We start from the raw sequence: 25,425 nt of genomic DNA, 5'->3' as shown, positions 1-25,425 counted from the left end.
CAATTAAAAACACCCCACCCAAACTTGAACATTTCATGCAGTAGTTCCCAAAGAAAAGAGATTTTGTGTGATCTTGAAGTCAGTTTATGAATTTAAACAGCCAACTTTTGATTAAAAGTACAATTGATTTTAAAATGGCAGTCTGCCACTTCCAGTAATGTATTGAAGTTCATAACTGAACTGAAGGAAGATGCCCACATGGAGCATTCATCCTCTCCTGGTTCTGTAGTAATCTCTTTCTATTATATGGGGAACCATTGTGTGTAGAATTGCCTAGTGCTTGAAGAGCGTAAGAACTGTAGCACAAATGCATTTAGTCCCCAAAGCAGAGTCACTTCGGCATCTCTTGAATTTCTGTACATCTTTTTTTTTGCAAACAGCTCTAATGACATGGTCCAAGTCCTCTTAAAGCACAATGTTAAAGGAATCAAAAAAGCTGCTTGCTACTAGGTACTTTATATTATTGGTTCGATCCACAAACACCCTTGGGAGGCAGAAGGGATTAATACACGAGTTTGAAACTCCCCTTTTTTTCTCATATAGTTCTTAAGGAAAAAAAGAAGAGCTCTGCTACATCTAGTAGTGTTAGCCAGATGCTAGTTAGGTGTTAAAATTTGCAGTGGAAATGAAATTACTGCCTTCCTTTATTTTATCCTTAAACAGTGTAATTAGCATCCAGTTTGGGAGTTCTTGCCAGCTTTGAAAAAAATGCATGCTGTTTTCACCACACTTATCAGGTCAAAACTTACTGAACAGGAAGCAATGCTGAGATTTACCGTGGCCACCATTGCTGCCCAGGGGTGGGGCAGGGAGAGGGGCAGGGTCAGCGCCAGCATCCAGCCCAATGTGGGGCTGGGATGCCCAGCCACTGGCGTGAGCAAGTGACATGCCTGGAGGAGGCGGGACTGCAGCCTTATACGGGCAGGCCAGGCCATCCCCTACCTCTTCTCACCTAAGCACCAACGGCTTCTCCTGCCCTCCCTCCCTCCCTCCCTCCCTCCCTCCCTCCCTCCCTCCCTCCCTCATGGGTCTGAGTTTTTTGTTGTTGCAATCTGGTTATGGTGATTGTTGTTTTTCGTTGCATTTCATCTGTCACAGCCTGGCGGGATGCACATGGAGAGGAGGAGTCTGTGTGCCAGCCCTCCCCATTTGGTGGGGGCCTCCATAAGACGTCTGGGAGGTGGAGCGAGCCTGTGAACCACATGCCCAGGTGGGGACTGCTGGTGGCTTGCACCTCCTGGAAGAAAGGGGAATTCATCCAGAGGCCAGAGCCCTGATGTCTCCCACTATCTTGCTGCTCAAGGCATTGGTGTGTTCCCCCATGCATTGGGCTGGGGAAAGTTATTACTGGGGGACAGCAGATGTGCTGCTCAGTGGTCACTAGGGGACAGCAGATGCACTGCCCAGTGCTGGATCCGTCCCCTAAGTTGCCCCTCTGCTTCCTTTTGCCAGCACACCATAAAAATGGCCATGGCCAAATTTTACCCACACAATGGGGTTTCTGTGTCTCCTTCTGCACTCTCTGGCTGCTTCCTCCCCTCCTTGGGCGGCAAGGAATCTTTCTGGAAAGGGAAGTAAAAATTCTTGTTTTTGTCTGAAAAGTTGAAGGAGTGATTGTTACTGTGGCCTGTGTTTCTACTCAGCACAAAAAGGGTTCGACTTGAGGTGCTCTTTAATGAGTCACTTTTAAAATATATTAGATAAACTTGTATTAACTGCTACATAGTGCAGCTTTCATTGAGAAACCCTTCACTCTCTTGCCAGTAAATGTCATTTTCTTCTTTATAAATAAAAGAAACATAAATGCTCAGCTAACACCAAAGGCACTGTGCTGTTTCATTTTCTGTCAGTCAAAAAGCATAAGAATTCACATTTCTGTCCCATTGATCATCTTTTAGAAAGTCCGCACAAATTTATTTTAGAAACTTACATCAAAAGTGTACTGCGTCCATAGATTTCCTTTGGCATTTCGAAGTAATGAATACAGATTTGTAGAGAACATCTTTGTAACTCAAGTTAACATTCACACCTGAAGCTTTCTTGAAAGATTTCTCCTCTCGGATGCATCGTACATGTTAATAGTTTGTCATGAAAAGGTCTCTTGGGGGTTTTGATATTATAGCAAATAGGCAGGTAGCAAGATATAACCACCATAAAAAGCAATACTAAAAAAAGAACAGTTCATTTCAGACGAAGGAGATGCATTAAATGTAATGGAAAGGTTGAGCCTTTCGTGCTGACAGGCCCAGGTGGTATTTGTAATTGAAAACTTGCTGCAATTCAAGCCTCGGTGAACAAAACCTATTATGAGGTGGTAGCTGGTTTTTCTTTCTGAGGTTTGTTTGGGTTCTTTTTCCTTCTCATTATAAGAGATATTTAATTTTCTTTTAACTTAAAATTGAGTTCCAGTGTTCGCAAGTATTAAACTACTGTATTCTACTGCTGTAAGGAATATATTCTTTCCAGGGGAGTCTAACTGATTTCATCTTTGAAAGCAGTTGCCATGCATTTGAAGTTATTATAAAGCATTGCAAGGATGGCTAGTCCTTCAGTAAATAAGATGGACAATAGTTCTCTTCAAGTTTGACTCAGCCCAGAAGGAAGACAAGTGGCGTGGGGTTCTTTCTGCATTTTAATTTATTACAAAACCCTCCCCGTGGTTCATATGGCATTCTTTCACCTCCATAATGAATCATTTCAGAGGCCAGGTGCAGAAAATGAAGACTTATCCTGGTAGAGTTTTGTTTAGAATTGAAAAGGCATGACTGACTTGGAATCTGGCAGTACATACCTAATATATTTTTTTAAAGGTGAAATAAGGCCTTAATGCTAAGTAATTCCAGATCTTTCTGTGCAATACTAAATAGTATACTGTTTCATACCCTTCTTTCCCTCTGAAGCGCTATAACAGTGGATGATTGAAAACAATGAAAAATTGAAAACCTTCATTGCCACTGTAGCTGGACTCCAGACTGAGATGATTAAAGGTGTCTGAAGGCCAAACTCAATATGATGGTGTCCTTGTGGCAGCCACGGGGATGCCACTTCCATTTTAAAGACATTTTAATATGTCGCAGGGGCCCGATCCTGATTGAGTCCTCAGTGGCTTCTTCTTCAGCACTCAAAAAAGCATGGCACCAGGAGAGGGAATGGGGAAATAACACTGCATTGCCCGCGTGACATTTTAAAATGTTTTTAAAATGGCACCGATATTGTTCTGGCAGCCATGAGGATGCCATAATTTTATTTTGTCTCCGACCTGTGCCAGTTCAATCTTCTGATAGGTCCTCATGTCGATAGCGGCTTCTTCATGTAAAATATTCTGTGCGGAAAACTGTGCATCAGGAAAAAGCCCAGCCTTTTCTTTAACATGGTTCTTAAGTGTAGGAACCTTTTTATGAGAGACCATTTCAGTACTACATTCTAGGCCCAGGTTAGGCCAAGAGCTGTCAAATAAAAGCAATTCCATGAAAACACATGTTATGTTACCAGCCATGGCTTTCTTTGTGATGGCACTTATTTACAGCAGAACTGGTAGAAATTGACACAACCTTATTGTCAGATCTCTGAATCTTGCTCCAATAAACAGACTCTGTTTATTGCTCAGTAGCCTTTATTATTAAGAAACAGATCGAATACACACATGAAGAAGCCAGTTCTGGGGAACCTGGCCAGTTGATATATATTTATTATGGTCCAGTTCCACCACCCACTTTCCCAGAGCAGGATATCTGGCAAAAGTTCCTTTCAGTTTTACCCGGTACCAAGGTTGCTCTATCGGTAGCTGATAGCTGCAGTGAGCCACCTGGCTGGCAGCCCAGATACAAGATAATAAACAATTGCTCTTTCTCAGGATGCTGACATGCCAGACGCCAGCCAGGGGAGGCCTAGTTGTCTAAAAGCAGCAAGGAAGCCATATGCCTAAGTCAGTGTAGTTACAGATCAGACAGAATACAGATCGAACAGTAATTAGTACATTAGTACAAAAGCATGATCCTGACACTTATATATGAATACTTGTACAGTGGTACCTCGGTTATCGTTGACTTCGGTTTTCGTCAGTTTCGGTTTTTGTCGACTTTTTCTGGGCAAAATTTGTCTCGGTTTTCGTTGATTGCCTCAGTTTCGTCCTCAAACCCAGAAAAAAATTGCCCAGAAAAAGTCCACAAAAACCAAAGCCAACAAAAAGTCCATGAAAACTGAACCGGCTGGGGTTTGAGGAAGCCCAGCCGGGAGGCAGAGGGAGCTCCTTATTTGGGCAGTGACACCCCCTAATGTCACTGCCCAAATAAGGAGCTCCCTCTTCATCCCGGCTGGGCTTCCTCAAACCCGAGCCAGCCGAGAGGCAGAAGGAGCTCCTTATTTGGGCAGTGACATCAGGGGGAGTCACTGCCCAAATAAGAAGCTCCCTCTGCCTCCCGGCTGGCTCAGGTTTGAGGAAGCCAATTAATCCATTGGAGGCACTTTTTGAGTGCCTCGAACAGATTAATTGGATTTACATTGATTCCTATGGGAAATGGTGCCTCGGTTTTTGTCGATTTCGGTTTTCGTCGATTCCTTTCAGACCAATTATCGACAAAAACCGAGGTACCATTGTACTTTTTTCTAATACCTTTCCTCCCCAGAAAGGACTGATTAAACCCATAGTATAATATGATTCTGAGATATTAAAAGGAAGTGTATTGTAGGATCCCTGGTGCCAACTCTCAAACATACCAGAGTCCAGTTTGGCTGAAGGGCCTTCCATTGGTGTCTGACAGAGAGGGACAGGTGAGCACCTCAGTATTCTCTACCTTCTGACCAGGAAGCCAGATCTGATCTGACCTCTGATCTTTTAAAGGCCCAAGTCAGGCCTAGGGGCATGAACTTCGACTCCCCTTCTACCCAGAAGCCCTCTGGTGGCATGGCCAAGCCTGTGAAGGACCAATATTGCCCTCTAACCAATTTCAGCTCTGCATAATGTTGAGGTTTTTTATTATTATCTTTGCTTGTAGGTGGCCCAAGACTGTGGCAGGAATAATTGCTTACCACTCATGTCTTCAATATTCACTCAATTCAGTTTCCCTTCCGAATGGAGCAGAAGAGCCAAAAGCATGGCGTAAGTGTAATCGCACTGGTCGGTGGGCTGAAGAAAGCTATTCTGAATGTCCTTATTCTCAAGAAGCAACTCAAGTCCTTCATGGCTTTAGTCAGGTAAAATGACATGGTTGTTCTGCTTAGAGTGTACTGGAGATGTTGCATATCTCTTATCAGTACAGTGGACAGTAACCAAAATTTGCTTCTCTGTTGCCTAAGGTACACAATATTGAAAGGATATGGTCTGAAATAGTACACAACTCTGCAAGTATCCTATATTTCAACAAGAAAAGTCAAACTACTTAGATAGAAATGTGATATTTGTGCTATTCTTTATTATCTTTCTTATGTTAGTATCTTTCTTATGTTAGTAGCACCTAGCTGCTGAAGGATGAAAGGCTACTATTAATAGCAGTGGAGGGGAATTTTTCCTCGACAAAAATGGGTATATTTTTATTTGGTAGCTTAGCATATCTTTTATATTGTTATTTACAGTACTGAATATATTACAATTGAAGATCAAGTGTAGTTAAACCTTTAGCTTGTATTTTATATGCAACGGTTGTTTTTTATTGTTTTTAGATGCATCTTAATGCTACCAATGCACTTGAATTTTCACACCAGCTTGCAGCCTACACAAGAGGTGCTGCCAAGTTTGCAGATAAGATGGATGTTATCTATTTGGCATACATGCTGGAAAAGCTAACCGCATATGTGGATGAAGTTCAAGATGTAAGATATAGTCTGATTAATGAATGAGCAATCTTTTAACGTTAAAAGCCAACTGTGTAACTCTGCAGCCTGATCTAAACATACAGCAGAATGAGATGACAGAATTCTGACATGGCAGATGTACAGAGTTGCAGCTTCAGGTTGGGAAATACCTGGATGTTTTGGGGGTGGAGTTTGATGAGGGTGGGGACTAGGTAGAGGGGATTTCAATGTCATACAATCTATCTTCCAAAGCGGCCATTTTCTCTGTTACCTGGGAAATCATTTGTAATCCCAGATCTCCATCTACCACCTGGAGGTTGGCCCCTCTACACATGTTTATTTATTTATACTTTAAATTCATAGGCCGTCCTCCCCCAAGGGGCTCAGGGCGGCAAACAACATACAATTATACAAACAGCATAATATTTAACAGTATTAAAAACCCATACAACAACTAATAAAACTATAAATCTAAAACTATAAATAAGAACTACATCATGCTGGCCAAGCTTCTGACAATTGTTTTCTTAAATTACAAAGATATACACTTCAATGTGGTTCCCAGGCATGATTTATAGTATTATTTTATAGCATTAAGTACTCAGTGGCAAATTTCTACATAGGGAGTACGTAGCTCTTGAGCCACATGATTGAAGTCCGCATGCTACTTATTTTCATTTGAATGATGTATTGATTTGTATACTGAAAAGAACTGAGTGGTCATCCTGGATGCTTCTATTCACTATCAAAGTACAATTTTGGGAATGATGCACTCCATGAAACTTCCCTTTATAATTGTCGAATTAACTGCCTGCCAACTGATGAGGGGAAAACCTGCCCTAATAAGAGGTTGATCTGCAGAAAGTTGGCAAAACCTTTCTACAGCATGGAAACAGGCATTAATTATTGTAGAACGAGCTCTTCTTAAAGACACAGGAACAGGGACTGGTAGAAAAGTTAGCCATTTTTTGCAAAGCAGAAGCTCAAAAGTTTAACTTTAACATTAGTCTTTTGCTTTAGGAGGAAGAAATCTCACTTATACTATCCCACAAAGGACCAGCTGCCACTTTCTCCTCCTTCTCCACAGGCAGCTACCCCCTCTTCTTCCTCTGCCAACTTCTGCACCCATCTTCATGCCCACCCAGATCGCAGGGAGGCAGCCTCTCCTTGCCTGTCTTGGACCACAGAAACTTGCTCCATTACCCAGCTTCTCCAGCTGCACAACTTTCTCTTTCCATGTCTCCAGGAGGGAGGGAAGAAGAGCAGGTGACCACCAGCTACTTCTCCACTACTCACTCTGTCCTCCCTGTCCAGCCTCTTATCCAGTGAGCTCCCCCACTGCCTCTACTAGGCCCCATGCCACCTGGCTTGTGAGGCAGTTGCAGCTCCTTGCCTGCCTGGGCCTGCAGTGATGCTCCATTGCCCAGCCTGCTGTCAATCAACCTGCTACCATTCCATAAAATAGGAAGGAAGAGAGCAACTGGTTCCTCACCCACCCGGCTCTCAGAATGGCTGTGGCCGGGTTCCTTCTTCCTACCTGGTGCCACCACATGGTGATCAGCACTTCAGCGAGTAGCCAGGAAAAGGTTCTGGCACTCAGTGCTAGTGAATTCTGCTGCAAAAGCAAAGCCCTGGATTTGGAGTGTACAGCATTTCACTTCTTGAAACTACCATTTAATTTACACTCTTTCATGCCAGAACTAAAGTGTGTGAAAAATGCTTTCTGAGAGGCATATTTTTAGAGCTGCTGTTACATTACATCTTGCTTAATATTTCCATTTCATGTAGTTTTCTTAGCAAATAAATGCTATTTTTGACAAGTGTCTGTAAAAATCTAAGTGCTGTTTAACTGCAAATACTCTGGTAGTGTTTTGACCCACTGTGATGCCTTCCATTTTTCAAGTCTTCTCTACCAGTGTCTTTATTTATTGTTGCTTTCCCAGTTCAGCTTTTCAATAGGTAATTCCTCCCTCCCAAAATTGTATGGGTTATGTCACTATTTCTTTCCTTCTTGTTACAGTTACTGTGCTATATTACCTTTGCATGCATAAAGCTTCTGTGAGCTTGCCAGCAGCTCCATGTTTATTGATTTTATCTATTTAGTCATTTTTACTTTTTTTCTCACTAGTGGGGCCACAAAGTGGTTTACAAAAATAACAGACAGAATGCAAAGTTTCTAAGCTTCTTCTTTAAGGAAGCGATGCATTATTTGAATGAGAAATCCCTCCGGGAACAAATCCCAGAAGTGTAGACATGTTTGATGGAAATAGGTATCTCCCTCCCTCCCTAATGTTCAGGGGGCAGTCTTCAGGCATGTTGGCCCAAGCTACTATAGGCCATCAGTACCAGCTAGTTGTATGCTGCTAGGCAACAGCCCTTTGACTCATGCACATTTGGGCACGTACAAGCATCAAAGGTACCTGCAGAAAGGTTTTTGAGTTCCTTCTTTTTCTGAACTTATGTAATGCTTTTTAACAGTTGGCCTAGTATCTAGGAGATCCAGTTTGGAATCACCACACATGCCATGGAAGCTTGCTGGGTGACTATGGGCCAGTCATGCTGTCTAAGCATGGTCTACCTCACAGGGTTGTTGTGAGGATAAAATGGAGAAGAGAATGATGTAATTCATTTTGGGTATAAATGAATTAAATGCTGTACTTCTGTCTGCACGGTGCTGCAGCCTTAAGCTCTATGCCTAACAGCACTAAGAAATGGATTTCTTTCTTTCTTATATGCTGGAGGCATGCGTGTCTTAATACCAGAGCTTTTGTTTTTTTTTTATGATACTCACTGGTACTGGGCACTGGCAGCTTTTTCAGGGTTCCCTCAGGTCCTGAGGTGGGAAGTGGTAGAAAGCAGTACAACCTTATTTATGAGTACAGGAGGGTTTTTTTGGCAGTTTTTGAGAGACTGCTTGAAGTTACACCCAGTGCTTCAAAATCCTTATTGCTATTCCTGATGTAAAGAGAGACACAGAGCATTCCTAGGCAGAGTTACACCCTTCTAAATCCTTTTGAAATCCGGTTAATATTGTTCTGAGAGTCAGTACAGATGTTTGCTGGTGAGTGAAATGCGCCTGAATTACAACTCATTTCCAACCTCAAAAGATCAGTTCCCCTGGAGAAAATGGAAGCCTTGCAGGGTGGACTGTTTGGCATTGTGCTCCCCTGTCCTCCCCAGTCTCTATCCCTAAACCTCTAGTAGTTTCCCAGCCTGGAGCTGGCAACCATATCTTTCCCCAATTGGTGTCCGAGGGCACCAGCAACCCTTGCACCTGCTCAGTATTTTTTGTTAATATGTATGCAAAATGAACCCGAGAAAGACTGCTTAAAAAAAAAGGAGTCCTGAGTATACCCTCAGTGATGTCCTGTTAATTGTGCCAGGAATACTCTGGGCATATCAGTGATCGAATGCACTGCAGTGAAGAACACGAATTTGGTCCTGGATGAAAAGTTACACTAGGCAGTCACAGATCTATGCTCCCAGCCACTTTGCAGATGCACTACAGACAATGTTGAACTGATAGTGCTTAAAATAGGATTTTGTAGGTTTTCCGGGTTGTATGGCTGTGTTCCATAGTATTTTATCCTACTGGAACATGGCCATGCAACCTGGAAAACCCACATCATCCTAGTGATTCCAGCCGTGAAAGCCTTTGACAATGCTTAAAATGTAGGCGTTTCTTTCAGTGGTCTTGCATTTGCATTGGGTTTTCTCTGTAGTGTATTCACGGTAGAAAATGAACCTCTTTTTAAAGAAAACAAATCCTACAAATCCTATAACATTTAATCTTTACTGCACATTTGCTTGACTTCATATAACTCTGAAACATTTCAGACTTTATAATCACTAATTTGGGAAGAGGAGTATCCTTAAGCAATCAGTTAATATGGGAATGTAAGTTGATGCTCTAAGAATTGGGAATACCTGAAATGCTTGATAGCCCAGTTACATCCAGCTGATTTCAGCTGTACTCTTGTGTTATCTTTCTACAATAGTCAAACACTTTCTGCTGTCTTTTTTCTCTCCTCTCTGCCAGCTTTCTGATGCTATTGTTGAAATTGCCAGCAATGTAATGCTGGTAAATGACCGTGCGTTATGGATTGCACAAAAGGAAAATAAAGCTTGCACTAGGATTGTACAGTGTGTGGAGCGCCTGGCAAATCAAACACTGACCAGTGATACACAAGCTGTAGCAAAGGTATTTCTTCAGATTTATTGCCGTCTTTTTAACTTGGGAAGTGTTGGGGCATGAGGATGCAGTGGAGAGTGCTTGAAGAGGGGAAAAAATGACTTTCACTATATGAAGCCATATGGATTGAACTATGCCATATGTGATTTTATAATCTGTAATGCTTGTGAATGATACTAGATGTCAAGACTCGTGCTAGGCAATGACTCAGCATTGATCAAGCTCTGTAGTGGTTAAAAGCTGTGGAATTGTTATTGCTTGTTTACTACCCCATCCTTCAGTTTTCAGCTTGCACAAAACACACCTGTTAAACCTTAGGTGTCACCACGTTTTGAATTATTCATGTAAATCAGAGCAAAAGAGGCCTGGGAATACCAGCCTTGCTTTTGGATTGAGAATTAATCATTCCTGTAGCGAGAGCTGTGTTTTTAACATTTATTTTAAGTATTGATTTCACAAGCCCAAATCATTAGAACTCTCCTTTTGTCTTCTTGAATGTTAATAGAATAATTATTAGGCAAATGCACCTTCTAGAATTCAGTTACTATAGGAAACGTTTCCTAGTTCACAATAGATACAAGAGCTAGTTACTGACTTAATGACCCTAGTACAGGAGAAAGTGACACCGTACATCAGTGACTGTGGATCCACAATCCATTTGGTTTTAACTAGTTCCAACATTTGCCCTCTTTGACTACCCTATCACAACATAAGATACTGGGAAGAAACCTTGTCATGTTCGGTCGATGTTCCTATTGACTCTACTTCTCAGCTAGTTCAAGGCAGGTGCTTCTTGCATTGTTCATTCTGAAGCAGAATGCTGCTAGAGGGCATGCTAGAGGAAACTGGCCATCTGGCATAGCTTTTTGGCATGGCTCTTTGGCACAGCTCAAGGAAATCAGCTCGCTTGCTGGCTGGCTGGCTTGTTTATTGAAATGTTTGTCTCCAGCTTTCCTCCCCAGAGGAACCCAAAATGGCTCCCCTCAGCAAAAAAAGGATATAAACAATCCAAAACAAAACAATAAACTATTTCTTGGGCTGATGTGGGATTCCATAGGTGGCTCACCCAAAGGCACCAGCTGTGATCCACAGGCTAAGAGTCCTTTGGTTCTTGCCTGTGGTTTCCAAACACCAGGTGGAGCCAACCACTTTCAACTTACGCAGATAGTTTTTGGAACAATTCTTTGTGCACGTTGTGGGTTAATCTTCTTATGCTACTTACAGTGCAATCCGAGGGGGCGGGGGAATGGCAGAGCCACAGTACAGCCATGCTGCTTCCTAAAAGGCTTGCTGCACCGCAGCCAGAAAGCCAACAGTGATGCTGCCCCTTCCCCTGTGAAAGTGGCATGTGCAGCTCAATGGACTGCATCCCGGATTTTGCCAGCCTAAGTCCACAAACTGGCAAATGAAAATGCTCCTGGGCCAAAAGGGTTCAGGAAGAAAACTAAAGCAGGCTAATACCTCCTTTGGTGCCAATGTGAGCTCCTGTACTGGAGGAACATGCCCCTGATGTAAAGTCCATTACACTGACACTGGGGTCACATCACCTCCTAAGCCATTTCAACCTCCCACTCACCAGGATTGTAGTGCTGGCCATTTTTGTATCCCTCTTTCCCCCTTTTTGAAGGCACATTAGTGTACAGTCAACAGCAACTCCTAAATAAAGCTGTAGACTTCCCAGTGTAGCCTCATGCAAACCCAAACAACTGCTGTTCATTTTGGAGGTTGACCAACAAGCAATTAGCTGACTGAATCACTGAGGTTTCAGTAGTATTTTTTTGAAATGAAAAGACAATGTAACATCAGTCACCCCATTAAAAAAATACCACTGAAAACGGTTGGACCTGTGCCGGTCCTGTATACTTCTAGTAACACCCATTTCACAGCTTGAAACATGAAGGAACAATTTCTGATTCTAGGTTGCAGCCTTGTGAACCTAGATAAACGTGTCTCATCTCTTTCCTGGCCTCATTTTTGTCATCCTAGGCTGATTCTGCTTTGACAGTTGGATCCAGATTCATGCCTAAGTTAATTTTTTTGTTTGGGGAGAATCCACACAACATCATCCCCTAATTGTCTGATTTCTGTGACTTACCCTGCTTTGGTTATGATTTTTCCCAAGCTGAGTTTTGGTAAACTCTTTGGGGAAAGATCATGCTCAAAATGTCTTTGTGTGCAGTGGGGATGGGAAGGCGTGTATTTTGCAGGTCTGTTCTCATGAGTGTCATTCTCTTAGCTTAAGTCTCTGCAGCCTCCCCCTTTTAAAAAAGTAATTAACTTATAGCGGTAAGGTTAAGCAACAGTGATATGTCAATTACTAATTTTTCAAATTAAAATCCTCAAAAAATCTTTCAGTAGCGTGTGAAGGAAATAATGGTCATAGAGTGCAGGGCAAGGACAATGTGGGTAGAAATACCATTTGGACTCTCTGTTGTGTCTTGTGTGTTTTCAATGACAATGGAAGAATCATAAACAAACAATTTAAAACTAGGGCTGCTGCCCTATTAATTACACACAAAGCATTGGGTGGATGGAGAATGTTGCCAACCTATGCTTCTGTACAGTCTTTACCTATTTCCAAAGGCAGTTGGGTATGCTTCCCTCATTTAGCTGTAGAAATATTGTTAGAATAAATCAATTGATTCCTAAAATAGAACTGTTACAATTAAGCTTGTTGTTGACCTTTGCTGGGGTTTACACCCTTCTACTGTTTTGCAGTTAAAAATGTTCTTGCAGGCAAGAACACTGTTCTACAAATGACACACATTTATGGATATGTAGAAATGTGATGTGCTGAAAAGGGTTAAGTGTAAACGAACATATTGGGTGGATATTTTTTTAAAAAACTCTAGAAATATGCAAACAGTGTTATCAGTCTCTCATATTTCTTTTGACAGGTTTCTCTTAATATTGCTCTGGAGGCATTTGTGATCAAACCATCTAGCTTTGTGGGGATGACTTGCACTGCCTTCCAGAAAATACCTGCAAATTTCGACAGGTCACTGACGGGTGACACAGGGACCAGGAGCCAAGAGCAACAGTTGAATTTTAAGTGCAATGCTGGCAGTCACAGTGGCTCTGTGGTGAATTTCTCTACCATGGTAAGAGATACAACTAGCACATACCTTGAAATGTATATATCAAATAGCATGCCTTTTGCAATGTTCAAAGCAGTCACTGTGAAAATCAGAATAAGTTATCTGAAATTGTGAATCAGACGTCTTAATTCTTTTGCATATTGATTAGTAAAGAAATAATTTTAGTTTTATTTTGCAACTGAGTGTGTAAATTAAAAATCAGAGTGCTGATTTCCTCAAATGTTGTTGAATGCTGAAATGCAATATTGATAATTTTGCACTGGTTTCAGTTCAGACAACTATACAAAAGTATTAACCCACTTGACTATAAGAGGGTTTTTTTTCTTTTTGCCTCATTGAAATCAACTTGGAAAGCAGTTTAAAAACTGGTTTTAAACAAATACAAGTCAATGCCCCAGGTGCCGACACCCTGGGAGGCAAAGTAGGGGTGGAAGCTGACTAAAGTCAGCTCCACCCCGGCCATACCTCTGGGAGTGCCTCTTCTACACCAGTGGAGCAAACAAGGGCACATGAGTCCTGACGTGACTCTCCATGCCACGTCTGGCTATCATCAAGGGCTGCGGCAGCCGCCTGCCAGCAAAAATACACTGGCATGTGGCTTCACTACCTCCACAACTTTCACCATCTCCCCCCCCCCCCCCCCCCAGTTTGGGTTGTTTGCCTGATAATTCCAAGTGCTCTGAGTTGCTTAGTCTTCCTATGTGGCTATAATGTTTAATAGGAAAAAAATTATGATGTGAACTGTGAATGTTGGGCAACATGTTGGAATAATAAGTACAATTATATATAACAATAAAAGACAGTGAATGTTGAGAAATGTCACTAATGGAGCAATTTGCAGCTACTTAGTTGCTGATGATTAGAAATGGGTTTATGCTGCTCTTTATGTATTGGCATGTTACTGATTGTATGCTTATATATGAATGTGAGGTTCCTTAAATTCTGGGAAGCCAGAATGTGTGTGTAGAAGCATGTATGTGACCACATGCACAGGTACAAAAGGTTTATAGTGGGTCCATTGTGTGTTTAGACAGATGAACACTCTAAATTAAAATAGTAGAAAATAGTAATAGGTAGAGTTAGGGATTTTTGTTTTAGTAGTGGTATGACTATAGTTTGCAACTTGGTTACTTTAAAATATAACAACATCTCTTTCTATGATGCCTGAGGACCTCTAAGGAAACAAATAGAAGAAGAAACCTTGATGGAATGTATTATTTATATCACATAATGAAGCGGAACAATTAAATTCTGATCCAGCACAAAATGGAATTTTGCATTTGGTTGAGCATGTTATTAAATTTGAAGTGTTCCAAGTCGAAGTTCTTGTTATCCTTGAACAGAATCTTATTTTAATAGGCTTAGTTCTTGAAGTATTCTGGGTACTACAGAAATGATTTTTCTCAAGAAATGCTGCAAAGCTGCTTCAGGAACTTTTAAATGTTTTTCCCCCTTCGTGCTGTCTCTTTTATTGTGTGTTTGTCTGATTTTGAATCTCAGAGAAACATGGTGTGGGTTGATGGGAGAGGTTACTACTTAAATCCCTTCTGAAAGGCAACATCCTTACACTGGAGCATATGACAGATTGAAGTAAATCTTATGGACTGCAAAAATGTCTTTGTAATAATCCAAAATGGTTTCCACCATGGGTGGAGGAGGGGGGACACAGAGAAATGGTTTAGGGCTGTACTTGCAACTGATAGAAGTATATTTTTGATTCTTTTTTTGGCAAAAGTATAGTTTTATACACACGTGCACACATGTATATGTATGCATTTGCAGAATAAATTGTATACGTACAGGATTTTATATATTGTTTTCCACAATACTGATTCTTATTAGGGGTTCTGCTGTGTGCACATTAATGATGTTGGAAAGGCTTACTGGAAAAAAAATCCTGTCTAACACTTCTGGTGTTACCAACTCTGGGCTGAGAAACCTGGAGATTTGGGGGGTGGAGCCTATGAAGGAGAGGGTTTGAGAAGGGAAGGGACCATGGTATAATGCCTTAAAATCTATCCTAAAAAGCAGCCATTTTCTCCAGGGGAACTGATTTCTATAGTTTGGAGAACAGCTGTAATTCCAGGAGATCTCCAGGCCTCACCTGGAGGCTGTCAGCTGTAAATTTCTTGAACCATAGTGCTGTAGAAGTATATCAGTGGTGGGATTCAGCAGGTTCGCACCAATTTGGCAGAACCGGTTGTTAAAATGGTGCTTGTAAACAACCAGTTGCTAAATTATTTGAATCCCACCAGCGGAACCGGTTGTTAAATTATTTGAACCCCACCACTGGGTGCACTCCCACCTTGTTTAGAGGGATGGTTCAGCCCAACTGGATACTCATCCTAGAAACAGCCTTAGAAACCTCTGTAACAAGTAGGAATTTTATGGCAGATGATCTTGAATGGGTTTCATTGCAAATTCCTTTCTTGTTGAAACTCCTCTACTTCTGATTTTGGGGATTATGCTATGGTATGTCAGAACTGATCCTTTGACATTATGGCAGAGAATGTTAGAATTCAGAACAGGTTCATCTGTTTCCCATTTAACCAGAGTCCTTCACCTTGTATTGAACAAGAACATCTACATTCTGAAGGGCTGTGATCTGCTAAATGTTTTCATTAGTGTACGTGGCATAGTGGTTAGGAGCAGCACAGGTTCATTCTGATCTGAAGGAACCAGGTTTGATTCCCAGCTCTGCTGCCTGAGCTGTGGAAGCTTATCTGGGGAATTCAGATTAGCCTGTGCACTCCTACACATGCCAGCTGGGTGACCTTGGGCTAGTCACAGCTTTTCGGAGCTCTCTCAGCCCCACCTCACAGGGTGTTTGTTGTGAGGGGGGAAGGGCAAGGAGATTGTAAGCCCCTTTGAGTCTCCTACAGGAGATAAAGGGGGGATATAAATCCAAACTCCTACTCCTCCTCTTCCTCCTCCTCCTCCTCCTCCTCTTCTTCTTCTTCTACTACTACTACTACTACTACTACTACTACTACTACTACTACTACTACATGGCTACCAACTGGGGAGAAAAGGGGTGAACTAACACTTTTTTGGATTGTGCCTGTAGTGGGGACTATGTGTGGGTGGGAGAAGAAGGATGATACAGACACACAGTCCTGGGAGGAAACTGGACACAACTTTATTGATTATAGTTTCCTCAGGTCTTGGCACAGGATAGGTTGGGGAAAATGGATATGGTTAACAGTTCAGCTGCCCTATACCCCTGTTGAGGTAACTGAGGGCAGCCCTGGTATTAGGGCTGAAAGTGATAAACCCGCTATTCCTAGCCATCACCATCCTTTTGGGGGCATGGCCAGCCCCAAGGTTGGCTGTCCTGAAACCTGCACCCCACCCCCAGTGGCTTAAGGGGACTCCCTTTTTGGTCATGCCAGGAGCTCACCCTGCACAGCCTGCACTATGTTTCCCAGGAAATGCTTAAACATCAGCAGCCAGTTATGACAGTTATGCTGTTTTTAAAAGAGTAAACAAGCATACACAGTAAAGGGGAAGGCAAAATCCCCAAGGCCTACCAGCTCTGAGTAAAATTCCCTCCCAGCTCTGTTAACTGATAGCCCACTGTAGTCATAGCAAAGTCTGAGTAGCCAAAGCAACCCACAGGTCTGCATGTCCCATCCATTCCATGATGGGCTGACCTCTGGGGCAAGTCACAGGAAGCTGTTTGAAAACTGACTGGCTGACAGCCAGTGTTGGACTCAGTTGCCCTCATATCTACCCATACAGAAATGACTTCTCTTGCCAGACATTTGTGCCAGCCAGTTAAAAGACTGTGCGCTTCTATTTCAAATCTCTTCTGTGTGTTGAAACTTCACTGATACATGGGCTATGTTTTTCAGGTACAAAATTAACATTTTTTGCAAAGTTGTTTGTCTGCCAAAATTACTGTTTCCTCTTTTCTTGTTATAACAAAGTGTTTCTTCCTAAAATGAAAAATAGAGTATTAGGCTCCCTTCCCCTGCCCCAGGAATATGCCAGACATCTAGAATTTATCTCAAGCTACTGCAGAACATTTTGTTTGGAAACGTATATAATCTTGGCAGTACATCACTGTGGAAAGAGCTTCGGTGCGGCTTAATCTTTTCTTATGTATTTTGCCATGTTTATTGAAAGCATCCAAGTCAAACTTCTGGCCAAACTTTGATTGTCATGTCTCATTTCAGTGAGCAGAATATTTTTAAACTGCAGGTGCAGTTTTCAGAAAATTCTTTGTAATGATAACCAAATGTAAGGCTTTTTTTCTGAATGTGTCATTAAATTGGAATCCAACTTAAGTCTGGCCGTTACAGCAGGCTGTGTCAAAGTAAAATTGTGTTTGCATAATTTCATAATTCATTGATATTCTGCCTTTCCTTACTTGAAAATGAAACCATTTCCTGTACTAATGTGTCCTCCAACCAGCACATATGAGAAATAAGCTTTCACTAAAGTACTGGCTTTGAAGAACTTTGTTATTTCTTGGCAGGAGAGGGACAAAAACCAAAGGAAACCTGAAGATGTAGAACAGGAAAATTAGAGTCTCAAATGGCAAAAGACTATAAATCAATTTCAGTAGCTTTCAAAGAGTTAACTGAATTAATGGATTTTTTATCCTGTGAAAAGCCCATTTTTCTCAGTCTTCCTCATACTTCCCTATAAGACTCTTAAAATACCAACACTGAAGGATGAAGAATGAAGGAGCCTCATAGACAAAGTGGCACGAGGTGTTAATAGCTGCATTGAGAAAAGAAAGAAAATGAGACATAATTGCCTGTTGTCAAAGAACAATTTTACCAAATCCCCCCCTTTTCACTGGAGCTCCCTATGCTTCACGGTATTTTGCTGATGAGGCTTCCTTGACTGCTAGTATTGGTTTTTCAGGAAACTTTTTCAAAAGATCTGCTGCTATGAGCATCTTTCACTGGTGGTTCGTAGGATCCAACTATCCCTTGGAGAAAATATCCTCTCCCTTTAATAAGGGATCAATGTGTGGAAGTGGACAGATGAAGGTTTTCACAGCATTGAGGTAAATAGCATCATTTGATAAACAACAGCAGCTCCTTAAGGCTATGTTAAAGGGACAGGCCCCCCCCCCCCCCCGTTGGTAACCCTAAATCTCACCCAGGCTTCTGTTGTGTGATTTAAGCAATTCATTGTGCCTATGTAGTTTTAATGCATGATAATCATCCATTTTCATATTGAAGCAGTTTTGACATTACTTTATATGCTTCTTGAATGACTTTTTGAAATTAGTTCATGAATACTGCATGTGGGAGTGTTATATCACAATGATTAATCTACAAAAAACCTGTGGCGACAAGTCTGTGAATGAATTGTCTATACTCTTGTGGTGTCTAGCTTACCAAATTGTTCTGAGAAAAGTTCCGTGGCTAGTCCATTTCATAGGTGTATGTCCTTGATGGCATCTATAGGCATATAAGTATGGTCCCATTAAACTTCATTGTGGAAAAATTCGCTCATGTTAATGTCCCATGTCAATTTGGTAGTTTAGTCACCTGATTTCCTGATCAGTCTCACAAATTCTACCTGACATTAATTGAAATATATTATTAGGTAAGGACACCTCTGAAGTAAACTATGTGTTATAGTAAAATCAGTTTTATTAGATCCTGCCTTTCCAGCCTTCTTTTTGGTATCAGATTTATGGCTGAAACTACAAATGGTAAGATAAGAGGGAAAAACCTACTATGCATAAGGACACCTATAACTAAAGCCAACCAATTAAAAAAAGATGAAATGTGAATAATATTTAATGTGAAAACATATGCTAACATGAATAAGTGAATACCTAAGAAACAATGTTTAAAGCCAAAGGCAACAGACAAGACAAAGCACCAACAAAGAGACCAGTTAAGTACTATTCATGTAAATCTTACAAAGTGCACAAATGATGAAAAGAAGTCTAAAGACTTAAAAATCCACAGCAATAAGGCATAAAGAGTGCAAATGTGAATTCCAGATATAGGTGCCTGTTTTGCTGCCCAAAGCAGTCATTAGCATTGAAGTCCTGCAATAAATGATACAAAAGCTTGCCAAAAATTGAGATAATTATCTTCTAATCATAATATGGAAGATGTAAAGGTTTTCCCAGATAATTGCTGGCTAAGCTTACATACAGACCATCATTATACAGACTTCTTTTCATTATTTCTGCACTTTGTAAGACCTACCTGAATAGTACCTAATTGGTCTCTTTGTTGGCCCTTTGTCTTATTTTTAATGTATTTACTTATTGACATTAGCATATGTTTTCACATTAAATATTTCTTCATTTTTTTATTAGCTGGCTTTAGTCATAGGTTTGCTTATTCATAGTAGGTTTTTTCACCTATCTTAGCTTTGAATCTCACTACCTGGTTGGTTTGATTGTGAAACTATAAATGAACTTCATCCATTCTCTGCTTTCTGCAAGAGGGGATGTAGCAAAAAGATCCTAGTAAAAGCAGATTACATGATTTGCTTGAAGGTTTAATTGTACATCTTTATTAATATAGATGAGTTCAGTTTAAGTTATTAAAAGCAAACATATTTGTATCATGCTTTTTTTAAAAAAAATAAGCAGATTGCTGTCAAGGCATGCCTGGATATAACTTTATAATCTTAGAGCCTATAAAACGCATGTAATTATTTTACTCCTTTCACATTCATTTGTTTCTTGCTCATTCTCATATGGGGCTCAGATTTGTGTTTGGGAGTTATTACATTTCATGCTCATGACATTTTACAAAGTAGGTTAGTTCTGATGAGTTGCAGATCATCATTGCAAAAGATGACTTGTGTTTGACTTGGTGCTTTCTTTTTAGATGATACTTTAAGAGCTACTCTTAAAAGATAAACTTGCCTTAAGTTCATCTGTTCAATAGATTGAGATTCATCTTCCCATTAAAATCTAGTCATGTTCCTGATGATGAGCCAGAAAAAGCAAAGGCTGCTGAGAAATGAAGTCCTTGGACATCCAGGAAAGCCCAGATTCCAGTTCTTCCCAGAGGGGCAAGGACTACACTTCCCAGCAGCCCTTGATATAGGAAGCCATGGTCCCCTCCTCAAACCATGGTGTGCTTCTCCATGGTAGTGATGAGCCTTGAAAAGAGGGGAAAGTACAGGATAGGCCATACTCCCCACCCACCCCCACCCCCACCCCCCAATCCCTATCAGGACTTGGTTTCTGTGTTGAACTTAGAGGAACTTTCTGCCTGGGAACATGGGATAAATTCTGACAAGCCACAGCTGAACTTTGCAAAGTTAGGAAAGCCTGTCTGTGTGGGGAGCAGGGAAGAGAGGGAATCTGAAAAAGGAGAGTCTGTTTTCAAAGTTAGGAGAGCCTGTCTGTGTGGGGGGGTGTGTGTGTGTGTTGGGCGTGGGATCTATAAGTAAGCTTTTTTTCCCATTGAATTATTGGATTAAATTTTTGTTATCTGTGATAAATTGCTGGGCCAGGTAGGAAGGAAAGACAAGAGGGGTTGGCCCCTTCAGAGGGCATCGTTAACTCACCAACAGTTTTCTAGAGCCCGCTGTATTTACTCGTACAATGGGTATACTACCAATATTTTCATTAAAAACTATTTTGTAACTTTAGACCTATTTCAAAACAATCAAGTAGGATGATATGAACAGTGAATATTTACAATGTTTGTTAAATCACAATAAATTTCCACATACGCAAAGAACAGAATGTATTGTATCGAAACTTGGCAGTTAGATGGCATTAGGTAAAATGAAATCTGGTAATATTGTTAGAACAGAAGGCAGAGCTCATAAAAATGCACCATTTCCATCAGGTACACATATTATATTTTGGGACTGGATCAATTTTCTGTGAGTTCCCAAAGTCATATTTCAGTAGAATTAGTTAGCATCAATATTGTATGCACTCAGGTATCATAATGGTTAACACTAATAAATTCAATGGAGATGAAATGACTGAATGCATTGTATAATCTAATATTATGGTCTCATTAAAGGCCTCTGACAACATTATATCATTACTATCTGTCCCTTTCCTCTCTAGCAGTATTAGGGCAGCCAACTGTATGAGGTTGCCAGGTCCCAAGTTTTGGCCCTGAGACTGGTTTTGGAACTCAGTCTCAGGGACTCAAGGTGAAATTTCAGGGCTGTCAGCTGGTTCATAATCTTGGTGGCTTCTTTGAAGATGTCTACATAAACCTGTTTGTAGTAACTACGGCAAATGTAAACTGGAGATGAAAGACAATAATCTGACCCTAACTTTAGCTGATAGTCTTTGTGTTACAATAGTGATTGCACAAATTGACAGGCAACGTATGCTACACTTCCTTATTTGTAGGCAGCAGAAGGGAATTTTGGGGAAATCTTTGCCAGCTGGGCTGAGCATGAGTTTCCTTCCCTGTTCCTGGTATTTCAACTTTGCCATTGTCAGAGGGCCTTCTACAAGTGGAAGAGAATCTTGGGAACATCATTATCCACTGTTAAAAGCTTCCATTTCTCTCTTAGCTACTTATGCCAGGCATGGCCAAGGTTGGAAGCTTTATGGCAAGCCCCAAAGAGATTCTTGGCTCTTTGCACTTGGCCCATGACTATGGTGTTGAGTGAGCTTAGCCTGTAAATCCAGGATGTTAGAACTGTACTTTCATGTGTTTCTTTGTGCAATGTCAGTCAGCCATTTATTTTCTGTTATAGCCATAGGCCATAACATCATGAAACAAATATATTACACAAATCACATTACAAACAATTAATATGAACTTATTACAAACAGATAAAAATCAAATAAAACCCATAAATATTAAAACATTACAATTTGATTAGGATTCTTACAGAATTAATAGGTACTGATTTGTCCCTTATATTAATTACTAAAAGGAAGAAAGTAATCACTTTAAAAATTACCAGCAAATATCTGAGGGTAAACAGAGTTCTCTCAAGAGAGAGAGAAAAAAAGAAAGAGAACTGAATATTAATATGTGTAAAGTCTTTAAAACACTTGACTGCTATATTTTAAAGAACAAAGACAGCAAACATCTACTGTACTGCTGAATTAACTGAAATAGTATCAAGAGCTATCCACAACAGCTCGCTTGTATATAGTACCTTATCAACTTACCTGTTTTATTTTGTTATTTTTTACTTTGCCAAATATCTTTGTTGTTTTATATAAATCTTATTCTAGTTCATTTTTTTAACATTTAGGAAAGCCTACTATGACTAAGAAAGTTAGTTGTTTAAACAAGCAATACTCTCTGCCTTACTGGGAGGTACCTGGAAATCTGAGCTGGAAAAGCCCAATTATTGTTTATTTCTAGTAAATGGTGGGAAAACAGAGAAATTACAGATATACCTTGCCCACATGTTACACTTTCTATGAAGCATACAGTAAGGGCTGGTCAGAACCGAAAGAAACAGGCAGTAATAATTTTGGAGGGGAAAATCTTCTCAGGGCACTTGCATCAGAGGGCATGGCTCAGTTTCCTATGTTTGTAGAATGATCCACTAGGAACCATGGAGACTATTACCAGTCCCTGATCTTCTCCACCAGGGCTCAGCCACTCATACCCGTGCCATGATCCAGCGTCTTTCCTGTTATATGTTATTGCCTATACTTAGGCAAAAGAATCTCTGGTATGTTCTTTTTACCCCTCATAGAAATGTTTTTTTAATAAGTGAGGGAAAGAGGTAAACATAATCTGTGGTGTTATGCAGATTTTTCTCCTGCATCTGCCTTTTTCCTCCAAGAAGTTTATCTACCAGCACTTTCAGTCTCCTGATTCCCTCCTCCCAAAATCTGCTCCTGTGGGTCAGTGATGTGCACCATGAAGCTAAAGTAGGAGGTATTAGCAGAAATTGCTTATTTATTTATTTGATTGATTGATTGATTGATTTCTGTCCCATCCTTTCCCATCCTCTTTTTGCCCATGCAAAGGGTGTATGTGTGGATCGAACCCAATATGTCTTTTGAAACTTCCTCTGCGCATACTGTATATTGGTAAGGAGTTACAGGGCTTACCATTAGTGAGAAATGGTTAGCAGTTTTATGATATGTGTATTGGGAAACAAGTGTTCTAGGCTGTGCTTTTGTGAGAAAAGAATCAGTAGAGTAGGCTGCGCTTTCCAGTTGTTCACTATTGCACGTCTTTGGATGATGGTCCAGAATTCCATGAATCTAGCCATTGGTCAGATTCTATTTTTTAAATGAAACTTTATAAAAGTCCATTGGTTGTATTAGGTTCCACATGAAACTACAGTACTGTAGTGTCTGAGAAGGGCTGTCACAAGTGAGTCATTCACTTCTTTTGGTCTATCTGTTGTCATACCCATTCCAATAATAATTAAGGTTTCAAAATGCTACGTTATAAAGAAGACATTCTTCCCTGCATTCTTTAGCATTCTCCTTTGTGTCTTTTCTTGGCTGCCACGCTTCAAGTTGTAAAGCCAGTTCAGCTTGAAATGTTCCACCATAAAGACATCTCCTGTAATGTAACTTGACAAATCAAAAGGCCATTTTTTCACTCTGAAAATATTAATAATAATAGAACCAAAAAGCAAAAAAGGAGTATGTGCTGTGCTTGGCTTAAATTTTACCTCATGAAAGATACATGTTGGAGAAGAAGAGACACTGCTTTGCTTTTGGAGAATTAATGTCCTAATTCACCTTTTTCTGATCCCACCAATAGAATGCAAGACTTTCTCTCCACCCACATACTGTGACATACTGACTGAAAGAACATCACTGTTATTATTTTTCTGATGCATATAAAGGTAGAGATGCTAAATCCTTGTGAATCTGGTGGAAGAGTTAGGGTTAGGGTGGCTCCAATCTTGTCGAATGGCAGACCTGATGAGATCAGGAGAACTCCCACTGTGCACAAAATACAAAAAACTGAACTGTTCAAGACAGCTTTTCTAAGCAGATAATAAGGCTACACAGTACAAAATGGTTCACAAACTTACCTGGATAGGTATGAGTTTAGACTTGGGACTTATGGTCTAGACTCCTATATATAGCATATTATAAGTAGGATCCTATTATGTTTGTGTACCATTTAAAGTGTCATGTTAATTCATATGATGTACTTTTCTAGTAGTTCCAGATTTCTAATCTCCTAATGCATTAGTTATTGAATGTACCAGTTTGTTGATTGCACCAACTCACTATGTGTACTCTGTCTTGAGTCTCTGTATGAAAATTGGGCTATGAACGAACAAACGGACGGACGAACGAACGAACGAATGAACGAATGAATGGGTCAGGCTAGTGGGCAAGTGGTTTAACAGTACCCCTGAAACAACATCCCACTTAAAAAAAATCAGTTGTTTGTATAGTATAACTTTTACCAACTTCTGTATACTTTCAGATGGGCAGCTATGTTAGTCTATGTTGGTCTACAATAGAAGAGCAAGATTCAAATCCGGTAGAACCTTCAAGTCCAACAAGATTCCTACAGTAAGAGTTTTCAAGGATATATGATCAAAGGCTTAAACCCTTGCCTTGTTGGTCTTTAAGGTGTTATTGAACTAGAATTTTGCTCTTCTGTATACTTTGACATATGATATTCTGAAGAGTTTTAAATGATAAGCAGCGCTTGTTGGACTAAAGCAGTGGTGGCGAACCTTTGGCACTCCAGATGTTATGGACTACAATTCCCATCAGCCCCTGCCAGCATAGCCAATTGGTGGGAATTGTAGTCCATAACATCTGGAGTGCCAAAGGTTCGCCACCACGGGATTATAGCTTCCAAATCTGTTACAGAGTAATAACTCAGTTCTGCAAATCAGTGTAACTTGTCGAGGCCAGGGTTGAAGTGAAGCACGCTTAGGAAAATTACATCTTCTTCACCCTGGCCTTAAAACTTTTTAGCCTGACCCGTCAGCTGCAGGGTCCTGAAGCAATAAATCATTCAGTTGAGCCACATATTCACATTCAGGTTTAACGAAGGCATAATACTGGCATATAACTTTAAATGTTGCTAAAAACGTCTCAAGTTTGCTATCCTTAATTTTAAAGCATTTTAATAGTGTTCCGAAGGCTGCTAATTCCATCATTTCTCTAAGAAGCTAAAGGTATGATTTTTCTGTCTTCCATTTTATCTACATCTGAGGGCCAAACTAGATGTGACATCCTTGTGGCTGCCATAAAGACATTGCTTTGGGTGTGGGGTGGGGATCTATTTTGGCACTTGAAGTCCACTGGGGAGGAAAGATCACTGGGCTGCAGACTCAGTTAGGACTGGGCCCTTGCAGCATTTTAAAATTATTTTAAAATGACAGTGCCATCCTTGCAGCAGCTGTGAGAGTGCCAGCATGTCTAATTTGGCCCTGAAGTAAATTAACCTGAGAGATGGGAAAACAGGTCCAAGG

At 40.6% G+C, this 25,425-nt stretch overlaps 1 protein-coding gene across 2 annotated transcripts in view; it reads left to right on the top strand.

Moving 5' to 3' along the window:
* Positions 1-25,425, top strand: part of ADGRA1 (adhesion G protein-coupled receptor A1) — a 437,455-nt gene that overhangs the window by 216,701 nt on the left and 195,329 nt on the right. For both annotated transcript variants that reach the window (XM_048505436.1, XM_048505435.1), the window contains 4 exons: positions 4,995-5,193; positions 5,659-5,808; positions 9,830-9,991; positions 12,880-13,083. In XM_048505436.1, coding sequence (XP_048361393.1) covers positions 4,995-5,193; positions 5,659-5,808; positions 9,830-9,991; positions 12,880-13,083 — 715 coding nt within the window. The remainder of the gene's footprint in view (positions 1-4,994; positions 5,194-5,658; positions 5,809-9,829; positions 9,992-12,879; positions 13,084-25,425) is intronic.

This window comes from Sphaerodactylus townsendi, linkage group LG08, assembly GCF_021028975.2.
Source record: "Sphaerodactylus townsendi isolate TG3544 linkage group LG08, MPM_Stown_v2.3, whole genome shotgun sequence".
NCBI lineage: Eukaryota > Metazoa > Chordata > Lepidosauria > Squamata > Sphaerodactylidae > Sphaerodactylus > Sphaerodactylus townsendi.
The sequence above is the reverse complement of the archived record's forward strand: the minus strand, read 5'-3'. Positions and strand labels throughout refer to the sequence as shown.